This window comes from Entelurus aequoreus, linkage group LG09 (genome assembly GCF_033978785.1).
Source record: "Entelurus aequoreus isolate RoL-2023_Sb linkage group LG09, RoL_Eaeq_v1.1, whole genome shotgun sequence".
NCBI lineage: Eukaryota > Metazoa > Chordata > Actinopteri > Syngnathiformes > Syngnathidae > Entelurus > Entelurus aequoreus.
The window spans coordinates 19,982,770-20,003,871 of NC_084739.1; the positions used below are offsets into that span (position 1 = coordinate 19,982,770).

Below are 21,102 nucleotides of genomic sequence, written 5' to 3' on the forward strand. Positions count from 1 at the left end.
AACATAATATAAATGTAAAAAAAAAAACAAAGACGATTTTATGATGCTAAAAAATATCGATGTAATCATAGTAGTATCGACTAGATACGCTCTTGTACTTAGTATCATCACAATGGATGTTAGGTGTAGATCCACCAATGGTGTTTGTTTATATTGTAGCGTCCCGGAGTTGGTGCTGAAGGGAATTCTGGCAATTTGTTCTGTAGTGTTTATGTTGTGGTGCGGTGCAAATATTCTCCCAAAATGTGTTTGTCATTGTTGTTTAGTGTGTTTTCACTATATGGCACATTTTTATGACAGTGTTGGCGTTGTTCATACGGCCACCCTTAGTGTGACATTTATGGCTCTTGACTACTGTAAGTATGCTCCTTCATTCACTTGTGTGTAGTGTGTTCTAAGTTAAATTAGTCGTTTTAATGGTTGATGATTGGTCATAAAGTAATCTTGTCTTGACTTTGTCAACTTCAGACCATTTTAACATATCAAAAGTCATGACTCTGGGTGTGTTGCAGTGTGTAGTGAAGCATATATAGTTATCACTTGTCCTACAGCAGGCCTGGGCAATTATTTTGACTCGGGGGCCACATTTAGAGAAAAAAATGTGTCTGGGGGCCGGTATATCTATTTTTAAGAACACTAATACAAAACCTCACAATAATGTCTGATTGAATGCTAAAAATGACCGCCTTAAAAAACGTAATGGAATTTTAAATTTTTCTATGAACGATAAAACACTGAATATTGACAAAATGTGAATGTCACACCCCCTTTCGATCGACATATTTTACAATCAAGTGAAACGCAACAAAAATGCAACAAACAGTGAAATATGAACGCGAAGGGTACCTACAATCTGATATTTGCTGAATTTCCCCCAGGGATCAATAAAGTACTTTCTATTCTATTCTATATATCACTAAGCTTTAGAACTTTGTTGTGAAAATCTCCTTCCGCGTCTGTGGAAACGCTTCCCGCCCACACTGCTTGGTGCCTCGTCTGAGCTGCTGTGACGTAGATGACCATAGTAACTAATTAGATTACCATAGTAACTAATTAGATTACCAGAGAAACTGGTATATCATCTATAAACTCAGATTCCAACCATTGAAATACTTTGTATAGTTGAAAACTTACGGTCATTAGAAAACATGACTGCACATAATAATGGCAGCTACACTTTCCATCTTAAACATCTAAAAAAATTTGGGAATGTCCGGCGGGCCAGATTGAAAAGCTGAACGGGCCGCATGTGGCCCCCGGGCCTTAATTTGCCCAGGTCTGTCCTACAGGGATGATTTTTTGAAATAAATGTACTTGACTTGTCTCCATGGAAACAAGGATTGATGATTTAGAAGGAGTTACAACACTGCAGACTGCTGATAGTCATTAGCCGCTAGCTAGTTAACCGTGTCTTAAAGCGTGACGACGCCAATGGGTGGGGGACCGGTACTTTTTAGAGGTGGTATAGTACAGAATATGATTCAATAGTATCGCGGTACTATACTAATACCGGTAAACCGTACAACCCTAATACAAAAATGTTTCCAGTCTAGGCACGAGACAATGTTCGTTGTTTGGTAGGATTACACAAAAGCTATATCACTGATTTGCAAGTGCATAGCAACAACCCACGTCCTACTGTATTTCATACTGTATTTCAGCAATTACAGTATATCCTGTCAAGGGGCAATACTATAGGAAGTACACTTGGGTTTACTTTGCAGTAGTAAGTGTACAGCCTGTAAGTAGCAAGATCATTGTGTCTTACCTACAGTCAAGAACAGTGAAGGCAGCATCATAGTCCGGGGCTGCATGAGTGCTGCTTTTTCAACATATTAGGCAAAAAAATATTCCTTTTATAACGAGCGTCGTACAAAAGAAGTATTTGTGGTGAGGACAAGGGTACGAGTTTGCGCTGAATGATGAGCGAGTGCTGCAAGGTCGCATTCTCATTCAGGAATTGTTCAAGCTGATTATATGGATCTTTCATTTCATTAATCATGTCCTGAATAATTCACATCACTCAAAATTCCTAATGCAGCCGACTCTATTCTCCCTCGTTGTGAAACCTATTAGCCAAAGAGGCTCAGCATATATTAACCAACATTACTAGCTGGCTGCCTCTTGAAGATACCACTGTGGAGGTCACGGTATAGTAGTTTTCCAGGGTTTTAACTGAAACATAAAAATAAAAAAAACCATACAAACTTACCCTTTTCACAAAAAGTTCCAGTAAAATGGAGCGAGCAGTGACAGGAAGATGTTGATCTACCAGGTTGTTGCAAGTCACGACACGTTCCACCATTGAGGCAAACACCATCACCGCAAGCTTCGTGTGTGGGAGGTGACGTTGTTGTGTTTAAACTGTTGGACAAATGACATTTAAGGCCTTCTGTGTTAAAAGGCTTTGGACTACAAGCTTGCATACATGTAATACACAGAGAGGTGGGTATAGAGCAGCCAAAAATTGTACTCAAGGAAGAGTAGTTTAGAGTAGGGATGTAATGGAATGCAAATTGTACAACACCCAAAACCAGTGAAGTTGGCACGTTGTGTAATTTGTAAATAAAAACACAATACAATGATTTGATAATCCTTTTCAACTTCTATTCAATTGAATAGACTGCAAAGACGATATATTTAATGTTCAAACTGAGAAACATATATTTTTTTCAATGGCAGCAACACTTTGCAAAAAAGTTGGCACAGGGGTGATTTTACCACTGTGTTACATGGCATTTCCATTTAACAACACTCAGTAAACGTTTGGGAACTGAGGAGACACATTTTTGAAGCTTTTCAGGTGAAATTATTTCCCATTCTTGCTTGATGTAGAGCTTAAGTTGTTCAACAGTCCGGGGTCTCAGTTGTGGTATTTTAGGCATCATATTGCACCACACATTTTCAATGGGAGACAGGTCTGGACTACAGGCAGGCCAGTCTAGTACCCGCACTATTTTACTATGAAGCCACGCTGTTGTAACACGTGGCTTGGCATTGTCTTGCTGAAATAAGCAGGGGGCGTCCATGATAACGTTGCTTGGATGGCAACATAAGTTGCTCCAAAACCTGTATGTACCTTTCAGCATTAATGGTGCCTTCACAGATGTGTAAGTTACCCATGCCTTGGGCACTAATACACCCCCATACCATCACAGATGCTGGCTTTTGAACTTTGCACCTATAACAATCCGGATGGTTCAGTTCTTCTTTGTTCTGGAGGACACCACGTACACAGTTTCCAAAAGCCGGCGGCCTTTCTGGGTGTTGTTTATAAATGGCTTTGGCTTTGCATAGTAGAGTTTTAACTTGCACTTACAGATGTAGCGACAAACTGTAGTTAGTCCTGAGCCCATGTGGTGATATCCTTTACACACTGATGTCGCTTTTTGATGCAGTACCGCTTGAGGGATCGAATATCCGTAATATCATCGCTTACGTGCAGTGATTTCTCCAGATTCTCTGAACCTTTTGATGATATTACGGACCTTAGATGGTGAAATCCCTAAATTCCTTGCAATAGCTCGTTGAGAAATGTTGTTCTTAAACTGTTCGACAATTTGCTCATGCATTTGTTTACAAAGTGGTGATGCTAGCTCCATCCTTGTTTGTGAATGACTGAGCATTTCATGGAAGCTGCTTTTATACCCAATCATGTTCCCAATTAGCCTGTTTATCTGTGGGATGTTCCAGATAAGTGTTTGATGAGCATTCCTCAACTTTTTTGCCACTTGTGACAGCTTTGTTGAAACATGTTGCAGGCATCAAATTTCAAATGAGCCAAAATTTGCAAAAAATAAAGTTTTCCAATTCAAACGTTAAGTATCTTGTCTTTGCAGTCTATTCAATTGAATATAGGTTGAAAAGGATTGGGATAGGTTGATTGGCAACACTAAAATTGGCCCTGGTGTGTGAATGTGAGTGTGAATGTTGTCTGTCTATCTGTGTTGGCCCTGTGATGAGGTGGCGACTTGTCCAGGGTGTACCCCGCCTTCCGCCCGATTGTAGCTGAGATAGGCTCCAGCGCCCCCCGCGACCCCGAAGGGAATAAGCGATAGAAAATGGATGGATGTATTTACGGTTTACACAACGTGCCAACTTCACTGGTTTTGGGGTTTGTATATACAGTAACGATTATTTTGACCAAAATTATCTATAATATAAGTATTAAAATTGTTTTGTTGAATGTGCTCAATTTCTTATTTTTTATTAATAACTAAAATAAATAGACACACTACGTTGTATCTGTTTTAATGGCTAAGCTTTTAATGTTTTAAATATTGGTTTGTACAGTAGCATTTACGATTTATTTAAATGAAAAGTTCGTGAGAAATGCAATTTAATATTTTTTATTATTGCTGGGGGCCGTCGTGGCGTTCTACTCTGTTTAGCGGTCCTTTAACGCAGTGGTCCCCAACCTTTTTGTAGCTGCGGACCGGTCAACGCTTGAAAATGTGTCCCACGGACCGGTGGGTGGGTGGGGGGGGGGGGGGGGGTATTTAAAAAAAATATATATATATATATATATTTTTTTTTTACATAAATAAATACAATCATGTGTGCTTATGGACTGTATCCCTGCAGACTGTATTGATCTATATTGATATATAATGTATATATTGTGTTTTTTATGTCGATTTCATAAAAAAAAACACAATTTATTTTTTTTTAAATTTCTTGTGCGGCCCGGTACCAATCGGTCCCGGTCCGCGGCCCGGTGGTTGGGCACCACTGCTTTAACGCATCATCAAATTTCTCTGAGAATAAAATGAACACTGTTCAAAGAGAGCACATCTTGTAGGTTCAATGTGCACAATTGAATAACTTTGTTGCTCAGACAGTACTGTGTTTATATAGATTCAGATTGGGGTATGTTGTTTCTTATTAGGGAAAGATGTTAACGTCTCTTGTTTCCATGTCAGCATTTAAAGGCCTACTGAAACCCACTACTACCGACCACGCAGTCTGATAGTTTATATATCAATGATGAAATCTTAACATTGCAACACATGCCAATACGGCAGGGTTAACTTATAAAGTGCAATTTTAAATTTCCCGGGAAATATCCGGCTGAAAACGTCTCGGTATAATGACGTTTGCGCGTGACGTCACGGATTGAACCATTGTGTCCCAATACAAACAGCGTCTGTTTTCATCGAAAAATTCTACAGTATTCTGGACATCTGTGTTGGTGAATCTTTTGCAATTTGTTTAATGAACAATGGAGACTGCAAAGAAGAATGCTGTAGGTGGGATCAGTGTATTAGCGGCTGGCTACAGCAACACAACCAGGAGGACTTTGAGCCGCCGACCACACCGATGATCGGGTGAAGTCCTTCGTCGCCCCGTCGATCGCTGGAACGCAGGTGAGCACGGGTCGTGATGAGCAGATGAGGGCTGGCGTAGTTGGAGAGCTAATGTTTTTAGCATAGCTCTGTCGAGGTCCCGTAGCTAAGTTAGCTTCAATGGCGTCGTTAGCAACAGCACTGCTAGGCTTCGCCAGGCTGGACAGCATTAACCGTGTGGTTACAGGTCCAGGGTTTTTGTTCGGTGTCTCCTGATAGTAGAAGTAATAGTAGTATTGTTGATCTTCTGTCTATCCTTCCAGTCAGGGGCATGTTTCTTCTGTTTCTATCCGCAGTTAAGCACGATGCTATCACGTTAGCTCCGAAGCTAAAGTGCTTCACCGATGTATTGTCGTGGAGATAAAAGTCACTGTGAATGTCCATTTCGCGTTCTTGACTCTCATTTTCAAAAGGATATAGTATCCGAGGTGGTTTAAAATACAAATCCGTGATCCACAATAGAAAAAGGACAAAGTGTGGAATCCAATGAGCCCTTGTACCTAAGTTACGGTCAGAGCGAAAAAAGATACGTCCTGCACTGCACTCTAATCCTTCACTCTCACTTTCCTCATCCACAAATCTTTCATCCTCGCTCAAATTAATGGGGTAATCGACGCTTTCTCGGACCGAATCGCTCTCGCTGCTGGTGTAAACAATGTGCAGATGTGAGGAGCTCTTCAACCTGTGACGTCACGCTACTTCCGGTACAGGCAATGATTTTTTATCAGCGACCAAAAGTTGCAAACTTTATCGTCGATCTTCTCTACTAAATCCTTTCAGCAAAAATATGGCAATATCGCGAAATGATCAAGTATGACACATAGAATGGACCTGCTATCCCCATTTAAATAAGAACATTTCATTTCAGTAGGCTTTTAAGCTAGCAAGCTGGCGCCAGTCTGTCTGTGAGTTTATCAAAGTGCAGTTATCAATCACTGTTTTTTAATCATTTTAATTTAAAAAGGTAATACTAGCGTCTGGAGTTTTATAGCGGTAATCATTATTACCGTTCATCGTTACATCCATATTTTAGAGTACTGTAATTTCCGGACTAAAAGCGACTACTTTTTTCTCACGCTTTGAACCCTGTACTTTGTACAATATTGTGGCCAATTTCTGGATTTTTCCTGGTTTACGAGCGTCACATGCCGCCAATAAATTCAATAAATTTAGCCTCGTCAAAGCAGGTCAAAGTGGACGAATGAATGTTATAAACTCACCCTCATCACGGAGAAGAAACAACAAAATGCATATTACGCAGCCCCAAAGCCCAAGACAATCAACCCGGTTCTCAAAAAAGGAAAGAAGTCACCGCACGAAAACAGAAATGGGCCCCGTACGGACCACCGCGCGCTAAAGAAAATGACTTCAGTGGTTTCGCACAGGAGGAGGAGAAGGACTCTGGTTGGTTACTTTGTCTTTATTTTATTTCAGTTGTTCAGAGTCAGAAAGTTAGTTCCAACTCCTGTTTTTCACATGACTGTTGTTCAATAACGGAGCCAAACATTTGTCACCAATGATATATTCAATTAACAAAAATGAAAAATATGCATACTAAATGGATACAAACGGACAATGAATAATTAATTACAATTGATCAAGCAAAGCAGCAAGATCAAACTAACAAAACTAACAACTATTCATACACATGAAAACAAAACTTAAAGTATTTGTAGTTGATTATTAAAAGTGACCAAATTGAAAGTATAGTTCCTTACCTGCATGGTTCTGTGTTGCCGCTAGCAATGGCATCTGACGTGTGAAAACTCCTGACTTCATTAAATTCAGTAATTTCAATGCAGCCAGTAAAGTTGTGGAAAGGTTGTTTACTCTAAGAGGAAAACACAATGATTTGTTGTCAAGTGTTTTTACCATCAATGTACTCCCATAAGCAGTAAAAAAAAAAAAAGAAAAGCTACAGTACGTTACATTGTATTCTTTGTGACGTGATGGGATACAGCATGACATTAAAATAACTGTGATAATTCTCAATTATGCATACCTGCAATCATTTTTACCAGAACTGCCATACATTTAGCCACTCAGACCATTTTGCTATGTGCAATTACCTGAAGACTTACTTCACTGCTCTATAAGTATGTCTTAGGGACCCTTTCTCGGAAAGAAACAATCTTTTTTTTTTCTTTTCGTCCTCTTGTTGCCTTATTTGTATTTATATTACTGGAGCAGGAGGGGATAGAAAGAGAGAAAAAAGAAGACATAGCAGGGACAAGAGGGGGATCACACAGACAGAAAACAACAACAACAGCAATAACAACCACAACGTCAACAACAACAGAATAGCAACAGCAAACAAAGCAATCATTTTCATGTCATACCTGATTGGCGGAGTACTGTTGTGGTCGACCGCCTACAAAGATGCGGTTTGTTCTTTGTATTTTGTGTCCTTGCCAGTTATTGCGCACTGCACTTTTGATTCTGTCATGGCCGGAAAGAGTGATCTCAGCCTCACAAGGGGCCATGCGTAGTCTATAAGGAGGTAAGACACAAAAAAAGTCAGATATGATTGCTAGCTAACCGATGGCAACTTCGGAAAAGTGACGATTTGAACTTTTATAACTTTCTTATTACAATTATTAAGGAGTTGTTATCTGTTTTGCTGCATGCCCTATTAAAACTGAGCGGCTAAATGAAAACAACATTTTATCACATAGCAGTGTTTCCACTACATTAATTTACTTGTGGTGGCCCGACACAAGTAAAAAAAAGAAAATATTATTTTGGCAATGTTGTAAAAAATTTCAAAATATTTTTTAAAATAATTTCCAATGCAAGAGCACACTTTACCTCCTAGGTCAGGGGTGTCAAACTCATTTTAGCTCAGGGGCCGCATGGAGGAAAATCTGTGCACACGCGGGCCAGACTATTAAAATAATGGCGTTGAAACTAAAAAATAAAGACAACTTCAGATTGTTTTCTTTGTCTTACTTTGGCCAAAAATAGAACAAACACAATCTGAAAATATTACAATAAAAAAATAGAAAAAAAATACCGGCAGCGGTAAAGTTTAGATCCATGAAGGAAAGAAGAAAGTGAATAAATGTTTATAACTGAATAAATTTACAAATGCATAAAAAAGTATTTTCTTTTGTATTATTTTTTTAAATGAAGTTCATGACAACCTTTTTCCAAAACACGATATAGAATGTGAGATATAACAAGATAATGCATATTTTATCATTTGTTTTCAAAACGGTTACAAAAAAGTGGGACCTATTTTTACATGGGAGGTCATTTTCACAACATTGGAAAACATTAGTAAAATGGAGGTTTCTCTGAGGGTGAGATAACTCCTCTAAATTACTGGCTTAGAATGGCCAAAGGTATAGATGTGTGTGTCCAAGTTAAAGGTAACGGCAGGCTGTCTTCTTCTAATGGATTTATTACAATCTATGCAAGCTGGGTAACGTTTGCTGTGGTCTAACGGCACACAAACCACTATCAGAAATGCAGGCAATATTACATACAGATAATATGCCATGAGAAATGCAGATATAAATGACATACACAGAGGACATAAGTAAAGGAAATTAATTGAGCTCAAATATACCTACAAATGAGGCATAATGATGCAATACTCCATACAGCTAGCCTAAATAGCATGTTAGCATCGATTAGCTTGCAGTCATGCACTGACCAAATATGCTTGATAAGCACTCCACACAAGTCAATAACATCAACAAAACTCACTGTTGTGCATGCACACACAGCATAAAACGTGTGGTGGACACAAGGAGACAAATAATGAGTGGCATAAAACATGTCTTTCTCTGGCATGGTTGAAAAAAGTTATACATGTAAACAAACTACGGTGAGTTCAAGGACCACCACATTTAGTAGGACAAAACGGCGCTCGCCAAATATTCTCATCAGAGAATCATGTTTAATATAAACAGTGGGATTTCTAACAATTAGGGAGGTTTATATTATCAAGGAACTGTTTGTAATATTAGGACCATCCATCCATCCATCCATCTTCTTCCGCTTATCCGAGATCGGGTCGCGGGGGCAGCAGCTTAAGCAGGGAAGCCCAGACTTCCCTCTCCCCAGCCACTTCGTCCAGCTCCTCCCGGGGGATCCCGAGGCGTTCCCAGGCCAGCCGGGAGACATAGTCTTCCCAACGTGTCCTGGGTCTTCCCCGTGGCCTCCTACCGGTCGGACGTGCCCTAAACACCTCCCTAGGGAGGCGTTCGGGTGGCATCCTGACCAGATGCCCGAACCACCTCATCTGGCTCCTCTCTAAAATATTAGGACCATGAGTGCTAAATAATATAAACTTGTCACTTTCCTCCGGCACTGTTCCCCTAGCATTAAAAAAAGCGGTTATTCATCCTCTGCTCAAAAGACCTAACCTCGATTTTGACCTCATGGTAAACTACCGACCGGTGTCCCACCTTCCGTTTATTTTGAAAATCCTCGAAAAAATTGTTGCACAGCAGCTAAATGAACACTTTGCGTCTAACAATGTCTGTGAACCCTTTCAATCCGGTTTCAGGGCAAATCACTCTACGGAGACAGCCCTCGCAAAAATGACTAATGATCTATTGCTAACAATGGATTCTGATGCGTCATCTATGTTGCTGCTTCTTGATCTTAGCGCTGCTTTCGATACCGTCAATCATATTTTATTAGAGCGTTTCAAAACACGTATTGGTATGTCAGACTTAGACTTGTCTTGGTTTAACTCTTATCTTACTGACAGGATGCAGTGCGTCTCCCATAACAATGTGACCTCAGACTAGGGATGATGTTTGATAAGAAATTATCGAGTTCGAGCCCATTATCGAATCCTCTTATCCAGGGGTCTCAAACTCAATTTACCTGGGGGCCACTGGATGCAGAAACTGGGTGAGGCTGGGCCGCAAGAAAAGATTTCTTAAAAAAAATCTAACATGCACTTTTTAATGAATTTACCTTCTTTGAATGGCTTTCCCGCCCTAGCAACCATCTCACTCACCATGTAGCTAGCTTTGACTTCTGCATCGCTCTTTTCGCTTGCTTTATTGACGAAATCTTGTTGCCTCAGTAAACTGGTTTTAAAATTTGCAACCCGGTTCACTCTCTCATCTCCCTGGTATTTTGCATACTCCTCAGCATGTCTAGTTGTATAATGACGTTTCAAATTGTATTCCTTGTGCACCGCAACTTTCTCTGTATCAACTACAGAAAAGAGCTATAAGGATTATTCATAAAGTAGATTACTTAGAACACACTAACATATTATTTATTAATGAAATTACAGGAGCTAGTAAAGTTACAGACATCATGTGTCATGTTTAAGGCTAAAAGTAAAACATTACCAGCAAATTTACAAACAATTTTTGTCATCACTTCTGAGAATGAAGAGCATAGAAGAAAAGGTCATTTCCAACATCAGTATTGAAGGACAACTTTAAAACAAATGTGTATATCAGGGGTGGGGGTTCAACTATGGAATTCTCTTTACAATGAGATAAAAGATTGTAAAAATATATTCCAATTGAAAAAATATATAAAGACAGAACAATAAGATCATATGGACAGCCATAAGTGTTTACATTTTGCTTTATATTTATTATTTTACTTATTTTTTGCCTGGTTTTGTATTTGTTTTATATCATCCCGTGAGGTGTATATTACTTCTTTTGGTTTTTTTTGTTCGGTTTGTACTTCATGAAGTTTTGCACTTCTTGTGTTTTTTTGTGTGTTTTTTTGTTTGTTTTCGTTATATTTGGATGTAATTGTTGGTTTAAGTAAGACTACATATTATGTTGAAGGAGGCAGAAAAATATAAGATTTTTCTTCATCCTGCTCCTTCTCAGGCATTGGTGTGTAAATGTATAATTGAATAATTGAGGTATAATTGTCTATCGATCAAAAATGCACATCAATGAAGGAGATAAATAAAAATGAAATGAAAATGAAATAAGACACGTCGGGGTGCCCCTGTGCTCAACAAAGAAATATTGCATCAAAAATCGTCTCTGTCTGGAGCCAACCGGAGGGGGGGGAGAGGGGGCTCGCCGTGGAGTTTACAGTCACGGTAGCACAATTAGCCCCGAACGTGCTAACATCACCACTAACGTGTTACACGTCTGATTCGCCCAGCGACTCTCTGTCGGAGTATCATCGCTGGGGTCCAGTGCACCACACTTTTGTATTGTCGCTCGCTCCTTCGGCGGAGTGCTTTGGAAGGATCTTCCCCGCCGGACTGTTTACAACGGGGGCGGGAGCGAGAAGGCGGGCGAGCGAGGGAGGGAGGGAGCAGGCGGGCGAGCGAGGGAGGGAGGGAAGAAGAGCGTGTGCGGGTGTCGTGGAAAAGTGGCAAAATGTTTCTCTGCTTCCATCACGCAAGTGACGTCAATGCATATTTGCCAACCTTGAGACCTCCGAATTCGGGAGATGGGAGGTGGGGGGTTGAGGTGTGTGTGGGGGGGTTGAGGTGGGCGGGGTTGGGAGGAGGCGGGGTTGGGGGTAGCGGGGGTGTTTTTGTAGCCCGGAAGAGTTAGGGCTGCAAAGGATTCTGGGTATTTGTTCTGTTGTGTTTATGTTGTGTTTAGGTGCGGATGTTCTCCCGAAATGTGTTTGTCATTCTTGTTTGGTGTGGGTTGACAGTGTGGCGCATATTTGTAACAGTGTTAAAAAATAAATAAAATAAAATATGACCATCCTCAGCCGTTAGTATGGAGAAAAAGATGATGCGGTGACAGTTTCTAGAGGACACTAAAGGCAGTGCCATCACGGCACGCCCTCGATATTGTCGAGAGCCTTAAACCTTGTTGCTGCTTTCTGTATCTGCCGCCTAATGACTGAGCTACGTCATTTCCTGCGACGTGTCACAGGGCATTTCCTAGTAAAAAAAGGGATTTGTTCTCAGGGATTCGAAAAAAGAACCAACTCTTTTTCTTTACTATAGTGGCCTCGATAACGGGACCCGGTTCTCAAAAAGGGATTTGAGTCCATGGAATCGGTTCTTTTCTTATCGAACAACCGGGAGAACTGGTTTCGAACATCATCCCTACCTCGGACTATGTTAAGGTAACGAGTGAAGTTCCCCAGGGTTCGGTTCTTGGCCCTGCACTCTTCAGCATCTACATGCTGCCGCTCGGTGACATCATACGCAAATACGGTGTTAGCTTTCACTGTTATGCTGATGACACCCAACTCTACATGCCCCTAAAGCTGACCAACACGCCGGATTGTAGTCACCTGGAGGCGTGTCTTAATGAAATTAAACAATGGATGACCGCTAACTTTTTGCAACTCAACACTAAGAAAACGGAAATGCTGATTATCGGTCCTGCTAGACACCGACACCTATTTAATAATACCACCTTAACATTTGACATCCCAACAATTACACAAGGTGACTCGGTAAAGAATCTGGGTATTATCTTCGACCCAACTCTCTCATTTGAGTCACACATTAAGAGTGTTACTAAAATGGCCTTCTTTCATCTCCGTAATATCGCTAAAATTTGTTCCATTTTGTCCACTAGCGACGCTGAGATCATTATTCATGTGTTCGTTACGTCTCGTCTCGATTACTGTAACGTTTTATTTTCGGGTCTCCCTATGTCTAGCATTAAAAGATTACAGTTGGTACAAAATGCGGCTGCTAGACTTTTGACAATAACAAGAAAGTTTGATCATATTAGGCCTATACTGGCTCACCTGCACTGGCTTCCTGTGCACTTAAAATGTGACTTAAAGGTTGTACTACTTACGTATAAAATACTACAAGGTCTAGCTCCATCCTATCTTGCTGATTGTATTGTACCATATGTCCCGGCAAGAAATCTGCGTTCAAAGAACTCCGGCTTATTAGTGATTCCCAGAGCCCAAAAAAAGTCTGCGGGCTATAGAGCGTTTTCTATTCGGGCTCCAGTACTCTGGAATGCCCTCCCGGTAACAGTTAGAGATGCTACCTCAGTAGAAGCATTTAAGTCCCATCTTAAAACTCATTTGTATACTCTAGCCTTTAAATAGACCCCCTTTTAGACCAGTTGATCTGCCGTTTCTTTTCTGCTCTGCCCCCCTCTCCTTCGTGGAGGGTGGGGGGAGGGGGGGGGCACAGATTCGGTGACCACAGATGAGGCGCTAGCTGTCCAAAGTCAGGGACCCATGGTGCTGACCTATCTCCGCTCAAGATGATCTCCTGCTGGCCCCACTATGGACTGGACTCTCACTATTATGTTGGATCTACTATGGACTGGACTCATACAATATTATGCTAGATCCACTCGACGTCCATTGCACCGGTCCCCACATCTGTGGTCCCCTCCAAAGTTTCTCATTGTTATCCCATTGAGTTGAGATTTTTCTTGCCCTGATGTGGGCTCTGAGCCGAGGATGTCGTTGTAGCTTGTGCAGCCCTTTGAGACACTCGTCATTTAGGGCTATATAAGTAAACATTGATTGATTGATTGATTGATTGTGTCAGGTTGTCCTCCTACAGAAACACTATTAAAACAAAAATATATTTTTCCCCCCATCTCTTTCTATTGTCATACATTTTTGAAAAAGCTAATGCATGCATGCGGCGCTAAAGAGCCGCGGGTTGCAGACCCCCGCACAAAAGGGTGACATGTTTACGAGCGGAAACTCCTCCACACTTTCAGCAAGATTAGAAGAGTCGTCGCTATGGAAACCTGGGTCTAATGCAACTAATGAAAACCTCCTTTCTTCTTCAGGACTATACATGTACAGTATCTGCTTTTGGCAAAAGGCAGGACTCAGACATTTTTGAGAGACATTTTGCTCGTTCTAATTTGATGGACCGAATGACGTAATGGATACAATTGCACATTTTCTGTGTTTTATTCAGCGGGGAGTCAACTTGTTATTTGAAATTGCAATAGTTTGGTTTGGCAGCATTGGCAGCGTATAATTTAGCATCACTTCGAATGATTTGCAGTCGTATTTCTTAAACACCCGTACTATTTAAGTTTGTAGTCTTGCCGAACATTTTCCCAAGGATATAATGTTAAATAACATTAGGCCTTTTTCCACCACTTTACAGGAACTTTCTCTGGGTAAATAAAGTTCCCCCTGTGTTTTGTTGCATGCAACCAGTCTTCCTCTCAGGGAATAAAACACACTGGTCAATCCCAAATTCTTTTGGATGACACATATGTTGAGTAAGAAGGATCACCGAGATAGAATAGTACTTGGCCAAGTTTTACTAAAGCTTTAGGAGACCAGCCCTTACAACGCGACAATAGCAGCAGCAAGAAAAGGTCTAAATCCAAACAAAAAGAGTCAGCCTATGTAGCGCGAAAACAGCCCATCCCGCCCAGAAAGAAATACAGCTGTTGTTCCAAACAGATAAGGCCTTCTCCACAGAAAGGGAGTATGTTTTACCCCTACGCGGACAGTACGGCACCTTCAAGGTGAAACAAAGAGTTTACTAGCGGACATAAGATTAAAAAAACCCAAAGTGTTCACATGGGAAAATATTAGCTGCTTCAAACATGACTATGGATTAAGAAAAAACACTTAAAAATATATGCATTCTCCACAGTTTCCACCAAAAACTACCCGGGTAGGTTTGGTTCTTCAGGAACCATTCGGAGTTCCTGCCAGCTTGGTGGGGCTATTGGAAGTTTCCCGGAACCTTTTCGAGAGTGGGCTGTGCTGTCGAACACTGATTGGTTGAACACAGTTGGGGCCATCATTAAAACACATTTTTCGAACACACAACCGCCATTACAGAATGCTAGACCATTTGTTTATTTCCCATTTCTTGTGTATTGCTACAGCAGGTACCACTGTAATTTTCCCTCATTCCTGTGAGATTCTTGCGTGTGACTGAAGCATTAAGGAGTGGGACAACCCAGGACTAACTGCGGTGTGTTCAAACAACCACTCGGTAGCATTTGTGAGCAAATAATACTGTATCATCTCTTACTCTTTCGTACTTATTAGGTCGTATCTGGTATACACTAAAAAATGTTGGGTTGAAAAATTACCCAATTTTAACCCAACTGCTGGTACAGAAAAGGACAAAGCCCTTATTTGAGTTATTTTAACTTAACATTTTGGGTGAATTTTTTCAACCCAACTTTTGCGTAGAATTATTTAACCAAAAAGTTGAGTCATGATAACTTAATGTTGGGTTATTCCCAACCAAACTATTGGGTTGAATTATTTAAGCCAAAAGTTGAGTTATGCTAACTCAATGTTGGTTGATTCATAACCCAACTATTTGAGTTTAATTTATTCAACACAAAAGCTGAGTTATGCTCACTACAATGTTGGGTTATTCCCAACCCAAGTATTGGGTTAATTGCGCTCCTTGATCCAATTGTTGGTTAAAAAATATACATTTTACCACTGTTTTGTTCTACTTCTTCCCAAATACGGATCAAAATTGTTTTTATTCCATAAAAATATACTCAAAAGGAAGATATGAGTGACATTTTTATGGCGCACCATAAAACAGTTCCACCTAGTTTTACTGTGAGTATAGAACAATCACTCTGTTCTAAGGCCCCTTCTACACTAAGGTTATCCAGGCTATATCCCACCTAACCTTATCCTTGTCCACACACACACACAATGCCACCGTTTAAGACCCCATCCCCCTCCGTCTGCCAAGCGCAACGAGACCTAATACGCATGCGGGAAAACAAATGTGCGTGTTATAGTCAACCCGTGTTTCAATGTAGTGTAATGCCACATTTCTTTTAACAATAAACCTTGCTTTCCTTGCCATCAGCAGCTGTTAGATCAGGGATACCAAAACTACGGCCTGCGGACCGGATACGGCCCCACAGCGTCCAAAATCCGGCCCGCGGGAAGTCCAAAGTTAAAATGTTTTATTTTTTTAATTTTTTTATTTTTTTGTTGGTATTATTTTTATTTTTTTAAATTTGTCCTTACTAGTCGATTTTCTACCGTCTCCTAGCCACTCAGGCAAATCATATGGTCTAAAATTGCATTTTACCATCGATAACGTGACATGCAGCAAGTGCGCTCTTTAAGTCAATTAGTGCGCGAGGAATATATATGTATGAATACATATATATATATATATATATATATATATATATATATATATATATATATATATATATATATATATATATATATATATATTAGGGGTGTGGGAAAAAATCGATTCGAATTCAAATCGCGATTCTCACGTTGTGCGATTCAGAATCGATTCTCATTTTTAAAAAATCGATGTTTTTTTTTAATTATTATTATTTTATTTTTTTAATTAATTAATCCAAAAAAACAATACACAGCAATGCCATAACAATTCTATCCAATTCCAAAACCAAACCCGACCCAGCAACACTCAGAACTGCAATAAACAGAGCAATTGAGAGGAGACACAAACACGACACAGAACAAACCAAAAGTAGTGAAACAAAAATGAATATTATCAACAACAGTATCAATATTAGTTACAATTTCAACATAGCAGTGATTAAAAATCCCTCATTGACATTACCATTAGACATTTATAAAAAAAAATAAAAAAAAGAACAATAGTGTCACAGTGGCTTACACTTGCATCGCATCTCATAAGCTTGACAACACACTGTGTCCAATATTTTCACAAAGATAAAATAAGTCATATTTTTGGTTCATTTAATAGTTAAGACAAATTTACATTATTGCAATCAGTTGATAAAACATTGTCCTTTACAATTATAAAAGCTTTTTACAAAAATCTACTACTCTGCTTGCATGTCAGCAGACTGGGGTAGATCCTGCTGAAATCTATGTATTGAATGATTAGAGAATCCTTTTGAATCAGGAAAAAATCTTAGCCACACGATTATCAAATGTAATAGGAAAATTATTTCATACTGACCAAACTGGCTTCATGGAAGGTCGACAATCTTCAGACAATACTAGGAAATTGTTTAATGTTATTTACTATGCTAGAAGTCTCCCTTATCCCACAGCAGTATGTACTGTTGATGCGGAGAAGGCATTCAACCGCATAAACTGCTCATTTATGTTTTGCACATTACGTAAATTTGGATTTGGAGATAATTTTATACAATGGATTAAGATGCTTTATACAAGGCCCATGGCATCAGTCGAAACCAATAATCATATTTCAGAACGTTTTTCGTTAAAAAGAGGAGTAAAACAGGGATGTCCTGCATCTGGATTATTATTTAATTTGGTTATTGAACCCTTAGCTGCAAAAATAAGAAGTGAAAATAATATTCATGTTATAAAAATTGGCTCTCAGTATAATAAGCTATCGATGTATTGTGACGACATAATTCTCTACCTGTCACATGTTAACTCCTCTCTACACTATATCAATAACATCATCACTGAATATGGCTGTTTATCAGGGTATAAAGTCAATTGGGACAAATGTGAAATATTACCACTTAACACTGCAAGAAATCACAAGTTCAGAACTCTAAAATTGGGTTTGGTTTTGAAATTGTATTGTTGTGTATTGTTTTCATTAATATAAAATAAAAAAATAAAAATAAAAATAAAAAAACTAACAAACAAAAAAAACGTTTTTGAATCGAGAATCGTGTTGAATTGAAAAAAAAAATCGATTTTGAATCGAATCGTGACCCCAAGAATCGATTCTGAATCGAATCGTGGGACACTCAAAGATTCCCAGCCCTAATAAATATATATATATATGTATATATATATATATATATATATATATATATATATATATATATATATATATATATATATATATATATATATATATATATATATATATATATATATATATATATATATATATATATATATATATATATATATATATACACACGTATAGACACATATACATATATATATATATATATATATATATATATATATATTGTTGCGTTTGACCAGATGTTCCTCCAAGTGGGATGTAAAACGCTGGTCAGTCCCAAGTTCCTTAATGACATATCATCTGAACTCAAACGGTACCACCAAGCACAGAATAGGTATTTTGTAATTTTATTGTCAAAGCTTTGGCAATAATGAGACCAGCCTCGAACAACACATACAAATGCGCAGCCCAAGTTGATCTGAAAACTTCCCGGAAAGCCCTCTCCTCTTCAGTATCTCCCCCCGCCCTCACTTGTCTCACCTCAAACACATGCTCATTGTCTCTTATCTTGAGTCGGCCTGGGAAGCACTGGAAGGAGGAATTCCTCCTCTCTGCCTTCTACTTCAAGGCCGGCCCAAGTGCGAGCACTTTGTCATGGGATGAAAAGAAAAGCAAAGAGTACAATATGGAACATTAGCTATATGTAATATGACTATGAAAATTAATAAGTAACACAAAATATGGATATATGAAGATATATATATATCTTTCAATTCCCCCTTCAGATCTTATCCAAAAGATCTCTCCTACGAGAGCAACACCTCTAAAGCACGCCCTACATTAAAGTAGGTGCTGTTTTGGTTTTCGAGTAAGCTATCGATAAACAATCAAACCATAGTTACATGGGAGAGAGAAGGAGGGAGTCGACGTTAATGTCGTCATTGTCAGGGAAGGAAACTAACAGTCCCTGAAAGTCACCACTATGCTTGACCCCCTTCAGTGACATAGCAAGCCTAGAACCAGGGTGGGGTTGACCTTTGACAGCTCTAACAATGATGCGGGTGCATAGAGACCTAGCACAAGGGGCAATAAAGCATCCGCATGAGGTTATGACGGCCAAGAAAACTCCAATGGAGACCAGGGCCGACTTAATTAGGTCAGACCACCTGCCAAAGGTGTTATGAAGCCAATCTTTAAAGGGGTCAGAGACACCGGAAACTTCAGTAAGTTCTTAGGCTCTGAGGCCTTCTAAGGCGCTCTGGACCGAGCCATCGGGGGCAGCATTGTTAGGAATGAAGGTACAGCATTGGTCACCAAACATTGCACACACACTCCTTCTTCCTTGGCTAGGATGCGGTCAAGGGCTATGCGGTTCTGGATGGCCATGAGGGAGGTCGGGGCAAGTTGTTCAGCAAGTCCCTCAACGGCGTCACGAGTCAGGTTGGTCAGTCTCAACAGATTATAAAAAACATAGTTAATGCGTTCTACATTTTTAGTAGCAGTCACAGGGAAAATAGCACCAATGATAGGAAGGTTCTCGAAACATGCACAGGATTCACACCACAATTTGTGTTGTGAGGGGACCCCTCTTGGTTGTCCAATTGCATCAAAGTAAACACCATCAGGGTTTCTCATCAGATCAAAGGAGCCCTTTACACTCCTCCGAGATAAAACATGGCGGCGTCGGCGAGAAGTTAGAGAGGCCGCTGAGACAGGAGTTACAAGGGGAGTTAATTTGGTACCCACTAGAGTGAGTGGGGTCACCAGTCTAACCATAGCACAAAGCCCTACGGATAACGTTGGGATTCTAATGTACAATCTGTGCTCCCCACAATACCAGAATAAGTCAGCTCGTGCCCAAGGGCCTATCCTTGAGCCATCTATCAGTGTGGTGCACCAGGAAGGGTTAATGTCACCCAATTTGTTGGGGGACGAAGAGGGTCCTTTGAATTGAAAACACGTGTAATTCAGCTTTTGGGCCACAAATGGAAGAAGTCGGGTGGAATTGTCAACAGGAGGGTACACACTAGCCAACAAATCGCACCCTGGTGACGTGGGTTCAGAGAACAAGGAAATAAGACAGTTTGAGCCATTTATGTCAGTCAACTTAAAAGGGGCGGGGTAAGTGTGGGGAAAAGGACGTCCAGCGGAACAAGCAACACAGTCACCCAGGTTTTGGCATCCACCTGAGCCACAGGTTTACCTGTACCCGCTCCTAAGGTCAAAGTTACCAGGCCTTCGGTGGTGATGTCATTAGCACGCACAGATGTGAGAGCCTTTGAAACACCACCAAGGTGGGGTGGTACTTTAGGTGCTACAGAGGGTGTAGAGGTAGTTAACGCCCTCTCAAGGACATTAATTTTAATAATTCCTTTAGAGTCTGTATCAGTCAGGTCAACCCCCAAAACAACATAAAAGGGACGATGGGCACCACTTACCAGCGTATGTTGTCTGCATCCGACACCGATGGTTCAGGGTTGAGTCGTCACAAATATAGAGGTTATTACCACGGTAATAGCTATTGTGTCCCCCGTAATTAATCACACTGCACAGGTCAAAAAATAAGTCTTGCTATCCCCTTTTACCCAGTCTATTTAAAGTCCGCTGTTTGTTCTAAGACACTTGTCAGTCACTGTCGTCGGGAAGGAAGGACTGAGGCACAAGAACAGTAGAACACGCCTAAACACCAATCCGTCAGGAAATACTTCTGGGCGTAACATCCTGCTTTTCGTCTATCAAAATCAGAGTAATTCAGGTAACGAAACGGGGATAAACATCAAACTTTTCACTTAATATAACGACACAGATAGTTATGCTGAAAACAAGCAAGAGAAATTGGATAACTTCGAGTATAAAGGCTGGTCTCAAATAAGGATATACAATATAGAAGTTAAAAAGAGTAATATAGGTAGAAAATCTCTCTCTCAGCGTCGTCTTCTGGGCTGTAGGATTATGTGTGTGTAATTAAAGCCTCGCTCTTCTATGACCTAGAGGGGGAGAGGTTACTAGCACGGTCACCCCTTATGTGTGTTACTTCGTTAACACACACACTAAAAATGAGTCGTTTTCTGCTCCCGTTCTTCTTCAGCTGCCTCAGGCTCAAAAGGCACTGCTAGGGGGTCGAGTGGGGCAGATGATGTGGCTATGTCAGCAATGACATCCGCTGGTGATCTGTCAGGTTCTTCAGCAGGAGTGCAGAGGGAGAGGTGG

General features: G+C 40.2%; 1 protein-coding gene across 1 annotated transcript in view; it reads right to left on the bottom strand.

Moving 5' to 3' along the window:
* The window catches only part of eys (eyes shut homolog), a 635,999-nt gene that overhangs the window by 204,319 nt on the left and 410,578 nt on the right, over nucleotides 1–21,102 (bottom strand). Inside the window, exons 36-38 of the mRNA XM_062058295.1 lie at nucleotides 7,685–7,835; nucleotides 7,064–7,176; nucleotides 2,213–2,364 (exon numbers count right to left, since the gene is read on the bottom strand). Of these exons, the coding sequence (XP_061914279.1) occupies nucleotides 2,213–2,364; nucleotides 7,064–7,176; nucleotides 7,685–7,835 (416 nt within the window). The remainder of the gene's footprint in view (nucleotides 1–2,212; nucleotides 2,365–7,063; nucleotides 7,177–7,684; nucleotides 7,836–21,102) is intronic.